The 18,176-nt window shown below is 42.0% G+C and overlaps 1 protein-coding gene and 1 long non-coding RNA gene across 2 annotated transcripts; both read right to left on the bottom strand.

The window, feature by feature from the left end:
• Window positions 1-10,248: 10,248 nt before the first annotated feature.
• LOC140175594 (uncharacterized) lies at window positions 10,249-15,569 on the bottom strand. The gene is made up of 4 exons (XM_072204114.1): window positions 14,034-15,569; window positions 13,087-13,950; window positions 11,710-12,921; window positions 10,249-11,655 (listed from the first exon to the last, which is right to left on the bottom strand). Exons 1-4 carry the CDS (start codon window positions 15,567-15,569, stop codon window positions 10,249-10,251), a joined length of 5,019 nt encoding a protein of 1,672 aa, XP_072060215.1.
• Window positions 15,570-17,061: 1,492 nt separating this feature from the next.
• LOC140175472 (uncharacterized) lies at window positions 17,062-17,968 on the bottom strand. Its single transcript, XR_011866282.1, has 2 exons — window positions 17,741-17,968; window positions 17,062-17,458 (listed from the first exon to the last, which is right to left on the bottom strand). It is a non-coding gene; the product is annotated as an uncharacterized lncRNA (long non-coding RNA).
• Window positions 17,969-18,176: the final 208 nt, after the last annotated feature.

Raw genomic sequence — 18,176 nt, 5'->3', positions numbered from 1 at the left:
ATGCGATACACTAGAAGTAAAACACTAGAATGCGTTTATGAATTTCAATATATTGGGCTGCGACATCTATTTTGGACTATAGTTATGAACTACATGGTTAAAATTAGAAAGATATAACTAATTTAGGTGGTCTAATAATTAGCTTATTAATTCGTCTAAATAAATGTTGGAGGTTCAAATTTCGTGTTATGTATACAGTAACAAATTTTGGATTAATTTTGTATTTGACAGACTAAGAGCTATCGTAGAAAAAAAATAGAGAAGCATAATACATTAGGAAGTTCCTCAATTTTTGCATGAACCTGTACCTTCCCCTCTTTTATTTTCATTGTTTATTTTGATTCTTAGACTAAAGTATTAAGCATTATATTTAGATTTTCTAAATTTTGAATTTTTACTTTAAAGAATAAAATGTGATCTCTCAGACTCTCACCTTTGAATAGTTTCTCTCTCATATTTTCTCTTGGTCTTACTTATGAAATAAATTGTGAGAGATCATACTTTACCCTATAAAGTTAAATTCAAAATTTAGAGAATCCAAATCCCTCTTGTGGTCAAGGTTATGGCGCCAGTTGCGGAGTTTGAAATAAAATTTTGGTGCGGCCAGATAGAAAATAATTGTCAATATAGTTTTAATATGGACCCCATTTAAGATAAGCTCGTCTAACCCCATTTTTCTGATTTTGGTGATATTGCCAAATTTAAAGCCTTTTTAGGTTCTCGTTTCAAAAAATTAAGGTCAAACTAATCAGATGCAACTCTTTGAACTTTTGAAGGTTATATCTCACTTTCTTCGTGATTCATTAAAATAGAAGAACTATCTACAGGTGTTGATATTGTAAAAGTTATATGTTCTCCTTCTTAAATATTAACCTTCCTCTTAAAAAATGCATCAATTCTTTGATTTTTCATGATTATTTTATATAAAAATTTGAATATATATCCTGTAAAATATGTAAAAAAGAAGTTAGAAGGACAAATATTAACATTTATAATATTTATTGATTTTTTTATCAATTTATACAACAACAATACTGGGGAACCAAGAGGGTACTAGCAAAAAATTAGCCAAATGTCTCTGGGTGAATTCAAAACCTCTACGTGGATGGTGCTTATGCTAGGCATTATGATGTTTCTTCTACTAAGTATCAGAATGTTTCTTTTTCATACTAAATGGATGTTCTTTTATATATTTTTTGAATTTTTTGTATTGCAAATGTGAATGTTTCTATTTCTTTAAGAATTTCATAATTTTTTTTTAATTTTTATAGATATCTAATTATTTTTATTAAATATAACTAGATATTTCTTTTGTTAAGCAGTAGGATGGTTTTTTTTTCATATTAAATGAATGTTTTTTTATATTTTTATAATTGTTCATGATCTCAAATCTTCATTCACTTGAAACTATGGTAGATTATTTCGGCTGCTTGAAACCATCACTCGCCATGGAGGAGTCAACGCCTTTATTATGAAATTTTTCACATTTCAGCCCATCTGCAATGGTGTATCTTCTAGCTAGTTTCAAGCAAACAATTCTTGTAAATATGTGAAGAGAATAAGGTTGAATAAATATAAAATAACCTTCACTGTTACAAATGAACATAAGTATATGATGCGATCAAGTACGATCAAGAAAAAGACAACCTGCAGGTTAAGTTCGTTCTCCGAGTGAATAGATAGATGTGAATTTATATAAATATGAGAGACTGAAAAAGGTGAGTTTCAATAAAAAAAATACCATCAAAACTAAAACAAAATCTTCTGAAAATTGATCTTCAAATTGATAGACTTCAAGAAACTTACAGTTAGCTTTCATAATTAACTGATAAAAAATAGCAAATAAGAAGAAAACAACCAAATCAGCTCCAAAGATATAGGCATACAGATCAATTTCCCTTTTTCCACCACCAATGATGGAAACTACCCGATACGAAAAACCAATTTCATTAAAAATGCTCACTTCCAGTGAAGAGGGCCTGACGGTGAGAGAGAGGAGTCTGTGTGTGTGGTTGTTGGAGGTGAATAGGTTAATGTGAGAGAGAAGAGAAATGTTTTTATAGGTTTTAATTAGGTTTATTCAATCAATTTTAAATTTTTTAAATTTTGAATTTAAAAAATTTAAAATTAATTATTAATATAATTATAATTAATTAAGTTGTTCCATTTTTAGCTGATTAGGAGTTAGTTCCATATACTTTTTCTTTATACAAATACGATAGTATCAATACTTATTGAATATTCTAATATTTTTTATCATATAAAAAATTAAATTAAATAAATAGTCAAATATAAAATAATATTAAATTATATAAATAAAAAATACCTAATTTTTTATATTTGAACTCAAAGGTAGAGGGAGTGTTGCTTATTGAATAGAGAGTTGCGAAATGCGAATACACTCAATTCAGTCTAAATCTAACATGTTTTGAATGTTTAAAACTAAAAACTATTGGGCAATAAAAGCAAGAGATATAGATTGAACTTTGGTATTTTAAGTTATAGTATAATATTTGAGCCAACTTAACTATTTTTTATTTTTTAAAAAACTATTACTAATTTTTTAATAGAAGTTTTGGGGGCATGGCCCTCCCTTGTCTGAACTAAGCTCCGCTCCTGTATGGCGCCCAAGAGTGGTTAAGGTTTGACCAGCGTATAAGCATATGACATGTGGCAAGATGGTTTCAGGATGTTATTATAAATAAATAAAACTAATTACTATATTTATAATTAATTAAGTTGTTCCATTCTTAACTGATTTGGAGTTGGTTCTATATACCTTTCCTTATAATGGTAATCAATTGAAGCATGGTAATTGTTATTTGTTACCGCAGGACGGGTTTGGAAATGTCTTGACAAAAAATGTGTCTATCATGTGGGCTGCTTATGAATGGACAAAACCTCTTATTAATTTATATGCAGTGGGTCGTACAAAAAAACGATAGTTGAACACCCATATTGTAAAACGGGCGCGCTACACATCCATGTAATCATGTAACCAAGTTGGCCCAATCCCAAATAGAGTCACGCACATTAATGAGAGTGAAAACACGCGCCCGCTGATTATGAAAAAATATTACTTATTCCTCAGTTCTTCTTCTTCTTTTTCTTCTTCTTCTTCTTCTTCTTCTTCTTCTTCTTCTTCTTCTTCTTCTTCTTCTTCTTCTTCTTCTTCTTCTTCTTCTTCTTCTTCTCTGCTTGCGCTATAGGCTTCACCGTTCTTCTCTGCTCGTATTTTCTTTCTTGTTCTTCTTCTTCTTCTCTACTCACATTCTTCGTTATGGATCTGGATTGACTTCAACGTAATTAGCTTTGTGGTTCTTCTTCTTCTTCGTTTTCTTCTTCGATCTGGACTTTTGAATTGAAACAATGAATGAATCAACTTTAAAATCAGTTGAATGAGTGCGATTTGGATTATTCTTTCGAAATGCATCACAATAATCTTAAACATTGAACAAAGTAAAAAGAGGCCACCGAACCGAACAACATTCATTTGGTGAACCGAAATCACAAAGGACACCGAACCAAACAATGTACATGTGGTGAATAAATGGTGATCAACTTTCAATCAACAAGAATAGTATTTCTCCATGCAAAAGAAGTACTAAACAGAGTAACAACCAATTTCAAAGCCCTAGTTACACTATCCACTGAACTGAAGAAGAACCTACGAGCACAAATTTGAAAGAAGAAGGAGGAGGAAGGGGAGGAGGAAGAGGAGGAGAAATACTATTCTTGTTGATTGAAAGTTGATCACCATTTATTCACCACATGTACATTGTTCGGTTCGGTGGCCTTTGTGATTTTGGTTCACCAAATGAATGTTGTTCGCTTCGGTGGCCTCCTTTTACTTTGTTCAATATTTAAGATTATTGTGTAGCATGCAGCAATCATTCCTTACCTGTCTCAATGTAATAACCTCATTTAACTGATTTGAAGTTGAATCATTCATTGTTTTCATTCAGAAGTGTAGATCGAAGAAGAAAATGAAGAAGAAGAAGAACGATGGAGCTTATTACATTGAATTCAATGCAAATCAATAATGAAGAATGCAAGCAGAGAAGAAAAACACAAACAGAGAAAAACAACGAATGTTATTAGGTAGGAGGAGGAGGAGGAGGAGGAGGAGGAGGAGGAGGAGGAGAAATACTATTCTTATTGATTGAAAGTTGATCACTATTTATTCACCACATATACATTGTTCGGTTTGGTGGCCTTTGTGATTTCGGTTCACCAAATGAATGTTGTTCGGTTCGGTGGCCTCCTTTTACTTTGTTCAATGTTTAAGATTATTGTGATAGCATGCAGCAATCATTCCCTAGCTGTCTCAACATAATAACCTCATTCAACTGATTTGAAGTTGAATCATTCATTATTTCCATTCAGAAGTGTAGATCGAAGAAGAAAACAAAGAAGAAGAAGAACGACGGAGCTTATTACGTTAAATTCAATGCAGATCAATAATGAAGAATGCGAGCAGAGAAGAAAAACGCGAACAGAAGAGAACGATAAATTTTATTAGGTTGAAGAAGAAGAAGAAGAAAAAGAAGAAGAAGCACGAAAACACGATACATTATATGAAGCGCGTGTATAACAAACGACTGTGGGGTGTGGGAACGCATGTGTGGAGGAAGTTACTTGGATAACATCCATGTATTTTTACATGGATGTAGAGCTTTTTCCATTGCCAAATTCCATTAGGTATGAGATGTAGAGTAATTCAAAGTGCATGTTTTTTTTTTGTGACTGAACATAACACAAAGAAAAATTATCTAAGAGAAAGAGTAGTACTCCTCTCTAATAATAATGTCTAAATTATTAGGGGGCAGTAACTACTCTAGGTACACCTGCTTGTTTAAAGCAGTAGTTTTAGCCATTAAATCAGCCGCTCTGTTTACTGTGCGCTGGATGAGCACTAACGTAGCTATCCAATTGCGCTGGAGCATCTTTTTTATTTTGTCAAGTAGATCAGAGTCATTCTTAATCATACTAGTTGTGCTTTGCGAAACAAAAAGAAACGCATCAAGATTATCAGTTTCACATATGACCTCTTTGTACTTGCAATCCCAAGCCATAACAACCCCTCTCCAAATAGCATGAAACTCACAGCAGAGAACACTAGAAAGAGGTATATTGGCAGAACAATTTTTTATCCAAATTCCCATGCTGTCTCTAATAATACATTCAAAACCAGCTAATTGCTTATTTTAAAAAATGCTTGTATCGCAGTTCACTTTACAGACATTCATTAGGGTGGTTCCTAGTTATATTACAAAAAGGAAGGAATAATATATTTTTGGGTGGTAACAACATTAGAGAAATCTTGAGCAGCATGTTTAACTAAGTGAACAATTTTCTCCTTACTCCATGGACCATCTTGATGGAAGATGTCATTGTTCCTATCCCTTCAAATCCACCAAAAGGCCGCTGTAAAGAGAAACTCATTTTTGTTGAGGTTAGAACGAATCCAAGACACAAAATCCAAACTAGAGTCCTCAGCGATCATTCCCAAGTTTAAGCTAATCCAAATCTGACGAGCTTTTTGGCAAGTCCTAAAGCAATGGTTAATATCCTCTAGAGCAAGATAGCATATTTGACAAAAATCAGAAGTAGCAAGACCTCTTTGAAACCGGTAACTAGCTGTGGGAACTCCATTGTTGAGGTAATGTCAGAGCAGACACTTTATCTTCTCCGGTATTATCAAGTGCCAAAGTCAAAGCCAATTTTCATTATCATTCCAGCCAAATTTCTTCTTCAATAGCCATTTATACCCACTTTTAGTCGAGTAGGTGAGAGTATTTGAGTTTGTCCAAAACCAACCTGTTTTATCTCCTGCCTGCTTGATAGGATCAAAGAGCATCAAATCAAGTTTAACTTTTCCGGAATCATTATGCAAAGAATATCCCACCGCCAATGTCCATGGTGTCAAACATCGTCTAGCTTCAAGTGAGAATCAGAAATGTGCACAAAAGGAGACAAAGGAGTTAGCATTTCACATGGTCGCCAAGCATAATATTTGGATTGAGACATACTGCCTGTACACTAATCAAAACCATCGAAGCTTTTCTATTGTTTTATAAATCGCTCGCCAAGTGCTTGAAACATTATTAGAAAAATTAGGTGAAAAGCAAGAACTTCAAAGTAAATATTTTGCCAACATAATTCTTACCCAAAACTTATCTTTATTATACAGTAATTGCCAAACAAACTTTCTTAATAAAGCAAAATTTACATATTAGATATCTCTAATTCGCAAGCCTCCATATTTTTTTAGAGTGACAATTTTACTTCACTTGAATTTAAAGTGTATGTTTATGTTCATGCTTGTTCACTAAAAAAAATTTTTATTTACAAATAAATAAAAACAAGTTATTGACTTTTTTGGAAGTCTCATTTTTTTGTTATTAATTTATTTTGAAGTTAATTATTTTTTGTTAAAAATTAAATAACTTGACAAATTTATAAGAATAATATCTTAAATTTTAAATATTATTCTTAGAAAAATATATTCTAACCCAAAAACAATATTTAATTTAAAAATAACATGGGAATTCTAATTTTTTTATAATTTCATTTACATTTCCTTAATTCAGATATATTTCATTTAATAATGCATCACAAAATACTTTCACTGTTTAGATATATGTCTTCTAACACTTCGCATAGTATATCATCTCCCAACCATTCTTTAATATTGGCATTTTAAAGTATTCAATGACAAAAAGATACATGTAACAAAAAATAAATTTTTTTTATTGTTATCCATTCTAAATTTTCTTTTATGCCAAATATTAAAAATCATTAATGTTTTTGAATTCTATTAGAAATCTGTTCGGTTGTCGGGTTCCGGACAGATCGGGTGAGCTGGTGTAGGGGTGAGGACGCCTTAGCTTTGGTCGCACAGGTTGCGGGTCCGCCGAGTAGCCGAGCACTTGTCCTGGAGAGAGGATAAGGGGGGGTTGCCACCTGCAAAGACACTTCGACGCTCAAGTCAGCGATGTGCAGGCGGGCAGAATAATGAGGTGAAAGGATATGACGTACCTCAGGGGAAGAGCCAATCTTCCCCTTATATACATGCCAGTAGTGGGCCCCCTCAGGAGGTCAGGCCCATATCCCCAAGGACGCTGTCCTATAGCTACGTGTGAGCCGTACGGGACGCGTGTCCGGGTCGGTTGAAGGCCGCATGACCGGGCCGGGTGGAGCTCGGGTCGGGTTGACCCGCGGGGATCCCGGGCCAGGCCGTAACAGTGCCCCCACGCGCCAGTGATAGTCGTGGGAGCTATCGATGGCGTGTCGTCTCGTATCTCGTCCGTTCTGGTCAGGTCGGCCGCTCGTGATAAGGATATGTCCTCATCGCGCGTGTCTTTTGATTGCACAAGCAACCGTTTCGTCGCATCGTTCCCAGCGCCGAACATTAAATGCTCATAATGGGGTAAAAAACACTTGCTGAAAAGACCATTCTGCCCCCAGACGTTTCGCGCTTCCTGGGGTAGTTTTTAAATGGACCAGTTTAAGCACTCCTTTCTTTCTTTGTATCTTCCCTTTTCTGCCATCTTCTTGCTCCCAAATCCCATCATTTCTTTGCAGTGCTGCTTGTGCGCCTCTTCCTTCGTATCTTTCTTTAATGCTGCTCCGTCGTTCTTTCACTAACTCAGGTAAACTTTCGAATCACATTCTCTTTTATGCATTATTTTGCATGTCTGTTGTTTTGTTTTCGCTGTCGTTGTGTAGCTTTTTTAATTGCGACTAGATGTGTTAGGGGGGAGTACCATTCCAGGGTAGGCTTTTATCGTTCTTTTCGTGATTTAGTCTTGATTGGCCTTGGTCGGGAAGTCGTGGGGGTAGTGTCTGTATTCGGCCTGAGCAACCGATCTCTTAGACTGACTGGATGGTCCCCCCATGTAGGTATGGCTCGCACGGTTTCCCGGGCTTCCGTTAACCCCGCGGCGTACGATCCATATGCTTGGGTCGTTTCCGACTTGAAAGATTCGCCTAACCAAATGGGCGAGGAGGAGCTTACCGAGTTCCGACAAGCCGGGTACTTGTGTGGAGGGACTGACGAGGAAGCCAATTATGACGTTTTCGTCCCGGCTCCTCACGAGCGATTGTATGAAATCAACTTCCACCACCCCCGAGTTGCCGACTGGATTTGGTTCTACAAGTCCATGTTCACCCAAGTCGGCGTTCGTATCCCGTTCTCAGCCTTCCAAATGGCGCTTTTAAGTCGAATTTCCGTGTCGCCGTCGCAGTTGGGTCTCGATCCGCTGTTTTGAGATGGTTTGTGAATACCTCGAACTGCCGGTGTCTGTAGATGTTTTCCTCTTCTTTTTCACCCTCACAAACCCTTCCAAGGAGGGGAAACACAAAAAGGGGTTCATGTCCTTCCGGTCTGCCCAAGGTCGGAGGATTTTTGGTTTGTTTGAAGATTCCTACCACGGGTTTAAGGACAAATATTTCAAGGTCCGCCCTGTTAAAGGTCGTCACCCCTTTTGGTTGTCGTTGGAGGGAGTACGGCTCATCCCGACCTATTGGAGTTTCGGGGCAGGGTCCAATACCTTCATTAAGGTAACCTATAACGGCATGTCGGCGGTGGATAGGCAGATTGCCGAAGTGCTGGTGGCAGTCTTTGGGAAGAACCTAGTGAATCCCCACCTCCTTATGGGTGACCGGGAGTCCGGTCGTAATTATATTTGTGAGAAACTTGTACTTCACCCTTTACCTTTTTACTTTTATTGATATTCTGCGGCGATTAACCGACCTTCTTTACTTTTCTGCAGTGGAGATGTCTGCGTCGGTGACTGGTCTTCCCAACTTGTTCCAAACTTTCCTCTGCGCCAGTGATGACGAAGGGGATAATGAAAAATCTGCCACTGAGAAGTCTGCAATTCCTCCGGAGGACAAAACTACTTCAGGGCAGGAGGCCGCAGTTGACGGGACCGGGACCTCGACCCAAGCCGCCCAGGTCGAAGGCGAGAAAACGGTTCATGCCTCTCCTTTCCGTGAAGTGGTAGGCACCGGGGGTTCGACGTCTGCCCCTGAAACCGATGATGGCGTGGAGGAGGTTCCTAACCCCAAGAGGAAGAGGAAGATGTCCTCCAGTCCCGAGGGAGTCCTTACCGTCATGGAGAGAAATTTTGATGCTGGGAACTTCATAGATTCCCAGCTGATCCCTGGTACTGAGGAGTACTTCCATGAGTCTTCCCTTGCCGGGCAGGCGAGGTGGATGTACCGAACCCTTCTGCGGGGTGCCGTGATAGCCCGGAAGGCCGAGTTTGAGCTGTCCGGGATGGAGTCCCTCCGCAGGAGGTTGGAAGCTAGTGGGAAGGCTAACAATGAACTAAAAACTGAAGTCGAGACTCTCCGGGAGCAGTTGACTCAGTCAAATGAAAAACTTGACGCCGCCGAGAAGAAGGCCACTGCTGCCGAGAAAAAGACTGCCACTGTTGAGAAGAAGTTAGAGGATTCGGACGCCACGGTTTCTCGTCTTGTCGAACGTGAGATGGCTTTGGAGGGCCAGGTCGGCGCGGCGCAGAAACGGGTGGCCGAGGTGGAAAAGGAGAAGAAGGCCGTGGAGCCCGAATTAGCAACGTGGAAGGCTAAGTACAAAGATGTCGTGAAGCAGGGGAAGGGTGCAATTTTGGCGACCGAGGAGGCTCTTAAAGCTCAGGTCAAGGTCATTGCTCCCGAGTTCGATACGTCGGCGATTGGAGTTCTCAAAGTTATTCAGGATGGCAAAGTCGTCGACGCCCCCAAGAAATGAATCTTCTGTTTAGAGTTTTTGTCTAGCCGTTTTGTTTTGACTTGTGAACGATTTTAGTTTTTGCCGTTTTGGCTTGTGAACAATTTGATTTTAGCCGTTTTATTTTGGCTTGTGATCAGTGACCGTATTAATCGTTTGCTCGCGTTGTCGTGATAAACTTTTCCTTTTTCGTCTGGTCGTGTTTCCGTTTCTATTAACCGTTTTTGGTTTATTGTCGTCATATATCAATGGCCCACGGTATTTCGCGTAGTCGTTACGATGGTGGTTGACAGGTTCCCGGGGTGATCAGTCCCGGGAACGTGCGTCGTCGTTGGTCGTGATGGGGTGGTCTATCTGGAAAATTGAGTGACAAAACAGGAGAGAAAATTTGCACAAGTATATCTTATTCGGTAATCGTGTAAAGGACTCGTAAGTCGCTATGAGAAGTTCAAAAGTTAAATTTGCAAATTGACTACTTAGCTAGCCTGGTCGGCTTGTCGGGCCACTCTCTAGGAGTAGAATCTTCTTAGGTTGTCCGCGTTCCACGTTCTCGGGACTTCTTTGCCGTCAAGCCTTTCCAACTTGAATGCTCCTTTTCCCAGCACTTTTTTGATTCTGTAGGGGCCTTCCCAGTTCGCCGCCAGCTTGCCTTCTCCGGGGGTCGGTAGGCCGATATCATTTCGCCTCAAGACGAGGTCGTTCGGCTCAAATTCCCTCTTGATCACTTTGGTGTTGTAGCGCAGAGCCATTCTTTGTTTTAGCGCCGTTTCTGTCAGATGGGCCATTTCCCTGGTTTCATCTATCAGGTCTTTTTCTATGGCTTCCTCCACTCCTTTCAAAAGCAGCCGTGGGCTCGACTCACCGATTTCTACGGGTATTACTGCGTCTACCCCGTACGTTAGTCGGAAAGGAGTTTCCTTAGTGGAGGATTGTTCGGTTGTTCGGTAGGACCAGAGGACCGCCGCGTGTTCGTCGGCCCAAGCGCCCTTTTTATTGTCCAACCTCTTTTTTAGCCCCGAAAGGATGACCTTGTTGGCGGACTCTACTTGTCCGTTTGTCTGAGGGTGTTCTACCGAAGAGAACCTTTGCCTTATACCCAGGCCGTTGAGAAATTCCGTGAACTTCTTGTCAGTAAACTGCGTGCCGTTGTCTGAGATGACGACTTCTGGTATCCCGAATCGCGTTATCACCTGCCTCCACATGAATTTCCTGCAATTGGACGAGGATATGCTAGCTAGTGGTTCGGCTTCTATCCATTTGGTGAAGTAGTCAATTGCGACTATGAGGTACTTGACTTGCCCAGGGCCGACTGGGAAGGGCCCTAGGAGGTCGACTCCCCATTGAGAAAATGGTCGGGAGGTCGTTAGCAAGCTTAACTCGGAGGCCGACGCCCTGGAAAAGTTGGCATTCTGTTGGCACTTTACGCATTTTTTGACATACTCCTTGGAATCCGTCATCATCGACGGCCAGTAATATCCGGCTCGGATTAGTTTCCTCGCTAAGGCCTTACCTCCGATGTGGTGCCCACAGCAGCCCTCATGGACTTCTCTGAGGACGTAGTCCGTCTGGTCGGGGCGTAGGCACTTCAGTAGGGGCTGGTTGAGCCCCTTCCTGAACAGCTGTCCTTGGATGACGGCGTATTTGGCCGCTTCCCTCCTCAATTTCGCCACATCCTTTTCATCACTAGGGAGTTTGCCGTGTTCTAGGAAGTTGGTGATGGGGTCTAGCCAGGAAAGACCTAGGGTTGTCATGTGCAATGTGATTGCCGGTTCTCTTGCCATGCTTTGGATGAGGGATCGGTTTCCTTCCCCTGGCTTTGTGCTGGCCAACTTTGATAGGAGGTCTGCCCGTGTGTTCCTTTCTCTAGGTACGTGGTGGACCGTGACCTCTTCGAACTTTTGGCTCAAGCTCTTAACCTTTTCCAAGTACTTCTGTAGCAAGGGGTCTTTGGCTTGGTAGCTACCGTTTACTTGGGAAGTGACGACTTGGGAATCGCTGCATATTTCCAGTCTTCTTGCGCCGACTTCTGCAGCTAGGATTAAGCCTCCTATAAGGGCTTCATATTCTGCCTGGTTGTTCGAGATGGGAAACTCGAATCTGACCGACTGTTCGTATACAACCCCAATCGGGCTTTCCAGGATGATCCCGGCACCTCCGAAGGTCTGGTTGGAGGCTCCGTCCACATGGAGCTTCCACCGTGTACCCACCTCTTCGCTTGGGTCTCCCGTCACTTCAACTAAGAAATCCGCCATGGCCTGCGCCTTGATGGCTTGCCGGGGTTCGTACCGTATGTCGTATTGGGAGAGTTCGATGGACCAAGTCATCATTCTTCCCGCCAGATCGGGTTTTTGGAGAACTTGCCGGATCCCTTGGTCCGTTCTGACGACAACTTGGTGACTCTGGAAGTACTGTTTTAACCTTCTCGAGGAAGTTAGAAGTGCCAAGGCTAGCTTTTCCAACTTGCTATATCTTAATTCTGCCCCTTGCAGGGCCCTGCTTATGAAATAGACTGGCTGTTGAGCTTTCCCGTCCTCCCGTACCAGAACTGCGGCCAGGGCTTCGCTTGTTATAGCGAGGTATAGGTATAGTGGTTCCCCGTCCTTTGGCTTCCCGAGAACGGGAGGTGCTGCCAGGATTTCCTTGAAGTGCTGAAAGGCTTCTTCACATGCGGGTGTCCACTCAAATGCCATCCCTTTCTTCATGAGGTTAAAGAATGGTAGGGCCTTTGTCGCCGAAGCTCCGAGAAACCGGGATAATGAGGTCAGCCGTCCTGCCAACCTCTGAACGTCCTTGATGCAACCCGGGCTCTTCATCTGGAGTATTGCCTGGCATTTCTCCGGGTTAGCTTCTACCCCTCTCTGAGTTATCATAAATCCCAGGAACTTGCCGGCTTCCATGGCGAAGGCGCACTTGAGGGGGTTCAGCCGCATACCGTGTTGACGGAGGGACGCGAATACGCTTGCCAGGTCGTTCAAAAGGTCGTCAGGTCGTGTTGTTTTTGCCAGGATGTCGTCCACGTAAACTTCAACTGTTTTCCCTATGAGGTCGTGGAATATCCTGTTCATCAGCCTTTGATATGTTGCCCCCGCATTTTTTAAGCCGAATGGCATTACCTTATAGCAGAAAGTTCCTCTTGGCGTTATGAACGCCGTCTTGTCTTCGTCGGGACGGTGCATCGGTATCTGATTGTAACCGGAGTAGGCGTCCATGAAACTTAGATACCGATATCCCGCCGCGGCGTCGACGAGTGCATCTATGTTGGGGAGGGGGAAGCAATCTTTGGGGCATGCTTTGTTAAGGTCAGAGTAGTCCACGCACATTCTCCACCTGCCATTGTGTTTTCTCACCAATACCACATTCGAGAGCCATGTCGAGTAGTCCACTTCCCGTATGAAGCCTGCTTCTAGGAGGCTGGCCGTTTGCTTAGCTACCTCCTCTGCTCTCTCCGCCGACATCTTTCTCCTTCGTTGAGCCACTGGGCGTGCTTCCGCCTTGACGGCTAGATGATGTGAGATGATTTTTGGATCTATGCCCGGCATGTCGGCTGGTGTCCAGGCGAACAAGTCCCTGTTGGCCCTTATCATTTCAATCAAAGGTTCCTTCAGCTCGTGTGGGAGGTTCTTGTTAACGAATGTGAACTTTTCCTCTTCGTCACCGATTCTAAACTTCTCCAGGTCCCCTTCTGGTTCTGGCCTCGGCTTGTCCTCTACTCTGGCATCAAGGTTGGCTAGGAACACGCCGGATGCTTCCTTGGACTTCTTTCGAAGGGAAAGGCTGGCGTTGTCACAAGCGACCGCCGTCTCGAGGTCTCCCTTTATGGTGCCTATGGATCCGTCATCGGTAACGAACTTCATAACTAGCAGCTTGGTGTTGATTATGGCTTCAAAATCGTTGATTGTTTTTCTTCCCAAGATGATGTTGTAGGCCGTGGAGTCTCGGAGGATTACGAACTCGGCCATCGCCGATCTTCGGCCTTGGATTTGCCCCACCGAGATTGGTAGGGATATGACTCCGTCCGGTTTGATGAAGTGGTTGCCTAACCCGATAACCCCGTGCTGGTGAGTCGTCAGGTCGGCATCCTTTAGCCCTAGTGCGTCGAACACGTTGCGGAACATGATATTTGAATCAGCTCCTGTGTCGACAAGGATCCGTTTGACGAGGCCGGTTCCCACTCTGGCCGTTATGACCATGGGGGGTTTTCCGGGGCGTCGCTGAACCATTGGTCTTCTGGGCCGAAAGAAATGGATGGAGGTTTTTTAGAGCTTTGCATCGGCGGGGTTGAGATCGTCAGAACCTTAGCGTCTTTCTTGTGTGCCGATCGGGATTTTGGCGCGGCGTTTTTTGCCGTTACCACGTTTATCACAGTGAGGCCGTGGTCTCTGTCTTCGGGTTCTTGTCGCCGCTTGGCCGGTGGGGTTTTGCCTTCCTCGTTTTGATCGCGATAACGTCTTCTCGGTTCCCTGATGAGGTGGGAGAAAGCTGCCAGCTTTCCTTCCCTTATCGCTTGTTCTAGTGCATTCTTCAGGTCGAAACAGTCTTGCGTTTGATGGCCATAACCCTTATGATAATCACAATAAAGGTTCTTGTTTCCTCCCGTTCGGTCCTTAAGTGGTCGGGGCTTCGGAAGAATCCCCTTCTCAGCTATTTGCTGATAGACTTCCACGATGGGGAGGGCGAGTGGAGTGTAGTTTGTAAATTTCCCGACTCGAGGGAACGGTCTAGGTGCCTTGTTTGTTGCCTCCTCCCTAACTTTTTCTTTTGCTCTTTCCTCGTTACCTTGTTGCCGAGCCTGACCGTAACCGGGCTGCCGCTTATTGGCAGCCACGACTCGGCTGACTTCTTCGTCGTTTATGTACTTCTTGGCCACCGTCTGGATTTCATGCATTGTCCAAACCGGTTTCGTGGTAAGGTGTTTTCGGAAGTTCTCGTTGAGGAGGCCGTTTGTCAGGCAGAGACTGGCCACGGAGTCGGTTAAGCCGTCGATTTCCAAGCATTCGTCGTTGAACCGATCTAAGTACCTCCTGGTCGGCTCTCCTTGTCTCTGGGTTATCCCTAAAAGGTTGATAGGGTGCTTGGCCTTTGCTATCCGCGTTGTAAATTGGGCCAGGAATGCACGGCTGATGTCCGAGAAACTGTAGATGGAGCCTTGAGGGAGGCCGTTAAACCATCTGATCGCTGGCCCTGCTAGGGTCACCAGGAAGGCGCGGCATCTTACTTCGTCCCCCACTCCCTCTAGATTCATCCTGGCCTCGAAGGCCGTGAGGTGTTCTAGGGGGTCTTGAGTTCCGTCATACCTCATGTCCGTTGGTTTGTCGAAGTGTTTCGGCAACCGGACCTCGAGGATAGATCGGTGGAACGGGGTGACGCCCATTATTACAGGTTGTCGTGTTCTCTCATATCTCCCTTCCCCGTCCTCGCGACCTCTCGCCGCTCGGCGGGTTGTTCTGCCGCGGGAGTAGATGATCGTGTCATTTCGCCTTCTCATTATGGGTGACTCCTCCCGCGTGCTCTCCGCTTCCGTCCGGGATGCAGATGTACGCCGCGGGCGGCTTCTGTGAGAGTCTTCCTCCTCACTCCCGGGAGACGGGGTATAGCTGGGATCGGTAGACCGTCCCTCCCGCTCCCGGTCGGCTAGCTGTCGTTCTAGGTTCTGGACTCTGTGGCGTAGCTCCTGCATTATTATGGCGCTGTCGCCGCCCGTTCCCCCAAACGGTCGTGTTCTCGTGTGTCGTTGGGGGGACCTCCGCCGTCCCTTTAGTGAGGCGACGGAGGCTGCCCCCTCCGCTCCGGCTGCTCGGGCTTGGTCGCCGGGACCCAGCACGACTTCCATTTAGGCAGGATGTCCCTACAGACGGCGCCAATGTTCGGTTGTCGGGTTCCGGACAGATCGGGTGAGCTGGTGTAGGGGTGAGGACGCCTTAGCTTTGGTCGCACAGGTTGCGGGTCCGCCGAGTAGCCGAGCACTTGTCCTGGAGAGAGGATAAGGGGGGGTTGCCACCTGCAAAGACACTCCGACGCTCAAGTCAGCGATGTGCAGGCGGGCAGAATAATGAGGTGAAAGGATATGACGTACCTCGGGGGAAGAGCCAATCTTCCCCTTATATACATGCCAGTAGTGGGCCCCCTCAGGAGGTCAGGCCCATATCCCCAAGGACGCTGTCCTATAGCTACGTGTGAGCCGTACGGGACGCGTGTCCGGGTCGGTTGAAGGCCGCGTGACCGGGCCGGGTGGAGCTCGGGTCGGGTTGACCCGCGGGGATCCCGGGCCAGGCCGTAACAAAATCTATTATAAAAAAATACTAATTTCACCTGAAATTCATGGTCCAAAAACATTTTTGAGTCTTGACAGTTAATTGAATTATTTAATTTCTCAGAAATTTCAAATAATTTTAACAAGAAAAAAAACTTTTCTCTATTAATGATATAGAAAGTAAATTATTTCAGATAATAGATATATATAACTTGATAATAGTGCTAAGTGCTAACTTAGGACCCTGAAGACTATTTTTATTAGTAAAACATAAAAATTTCAGCTTTTTGCATATATAAATGCCATTTTATATTTGTTTGGGTGTTATTATTTTGATAAAAAAAGATTTTTTTTATTTTTTAATGTGTTTGATAAATTTTTAGTAATAAAAATAAAAGTATTAGAAAAATAAAAAAATATTTTTTTTGAAAAACTACAATTTACATCTTTTTCTAAAAGATTTTTTTTCTTAAAAAAGATGTTTTTTACATAATAAATAAACAAAAAATATTTTTATATTGTTATATACAAACATAATTAATAGATAAAAAGATTTTTTTTGTATGAAATTTTCAAACATAAAATTACTTTTTCTTTTTTATAAGATCTTTTAAAAAAAATAATTTTTTAGAAATTCACCTAAACAAACAGTCTAGCATATTTAATCAGGAAAAAAAAGGGACACATACCCACTATCATAAGCAATAAATTTTTCCAACATCAGGCATAAGCTACTCTACAACAATGACAGCAATGAACTAAGGAGGAAAAAAAAATAGAAGATTAATCTACTATTTCAACTTCATATCGGAAAAAGATATTGATGCAGAGTAAAACTGCAGTTTTTTCATAAATTTATCAGAGACTAACGTTTATCAAGATCCATTTTATTTCTACCTCACCCTCCAATAAATAAATAAAGCATCCGACCCTCATCATTATCAAATATCAACCCGAGTTAACACATTCAATTATGTCTGAGAACTAATTTACAGGTAAAATTACCAAACCTCTCCCTTAAAATTAACTATAGTTGTGGCTTAATTCAACTAAATTTGTGACAAAATAACTATAAGAATCAATCTTCATGTTAGCTTAACCAATATAAATAAGGAATTAGAACATGAGAGTTCTATAGGATATGTCCACAACCATAACATTTGTGAATTCTCCTAAACCATTTGGAAGAATCAAACCACATATGGTCTTGTACAATAAAAAGACGAACAATCTCTGCAAGTCAAATTAAAGGTATACATAAAGTTTTTTACTCATTAAACGTATAAATATAATGATCTAGAGCTTCTGGCATAAGCACTAGACACCAAAGATGTTTGGACTTTATTAGTCATGCTGAATTGTTGAGTTCACCAACTGTCCTTTGTAGTTTATGATCGTCGAAGCTCCCTTCATCATGTAGAAATGTTGTCTTGGCTGGTCCCACAATTTTGAGGCAAGATATTTTTTCGCTACAACAAGTTATGACACAGATTTCTTTCTTACTATGTAATGCAAAAATAAAATAGTAAATCCACAAGCAGAACATAAGGGATACAAAACCTATATTACATTGTTATTCACAAAATTAAGAATCCAAAAGAGGTTGGACACTTTCATGAAAGTTTCAATAATAATCCAAAGATGACCAAGTAGCATGCCTCCAAGATCTATACTTATCCAAGATACTAACAAAAAAAACAAAGAGCTCAACAAGAACAACGGGGACAAAGACAGAAATGATGATAACATACCTTTGAATATAGCGCCTATTAACCCCTTCCTCCAAGCCGCTTCCGACACCTTGATAGCCGAATCCACGCACACAACCTTTTCCGATCTACGCTTAACAGGTACGCCGCCAATGACTCACGGACGCTTGTCCTGGATTTCACCTCCGAAGATGACCGCCGGCCACAAAGTGAGACCAAGAGCCTTCAAGAAAAACCACTCAATCCGACTCACTAAACTTACATTCAACTAAATTCCCTGTTGAAACTCTGACTATATTTTTCAAATTTTTTTAATTTTCTTCAATAATTTTTTTTCCAAATCAAAATTTTAAATTTCTGATCTCATCCTCTATTACTATTATCAACTGTTATTAGTTTTACTGTCATTAGTGAATTTACTGTATTTCATAATATAAGTGTTTTATTCAAATTTTTGTTCCATTGTTAACAATAAACA

Source organism: Arachis hypogaea, chromosome 10 (assembly GCF_003086295.3).
Source record: "Arachis hypogaea cultivar Tifrunner chromosome 10, arahy.Tifrunner.gnm2.J5K5, whole genome shotgun sequence".
NCBI lineage: Eukaryota > Viridiplantae > Streptophyta > Magnoliopsida > Fabales > Fabaceae > Arachis > Arachis hypogaea.
The sequence above is the reverse complement of the archived record's forward strand: the minus strand, read 5'-3'. Positions and strand labels throughout refer to the sequence as shown.

Excerpts from the sequence above, each read along its gene's own strand:
- LOC140175594 (XM_072204114.1), bottom strand. The coding sequence starts at position 15,569 with ATGGAAGTCGTGCTGGGTCCCGGCGACCAAGCCCGAGCAGCCGGAGCG. Across the intron at positions 13,951-14,033 it reads CACACAAGAAAGACGCTAAG|CGACGCCCCGGAAAACCCCC; the intron begins GTTCTGACGATC and ends CCAATGGTTCAG. Across the intron at positions 12,922-13,086 it reads GGCTCTCGAATGTGGTATTG|ATACCGATGCACCGTCCCGA; the intron begins GTGAGAAAACAC and ends GGTTACAATCAG.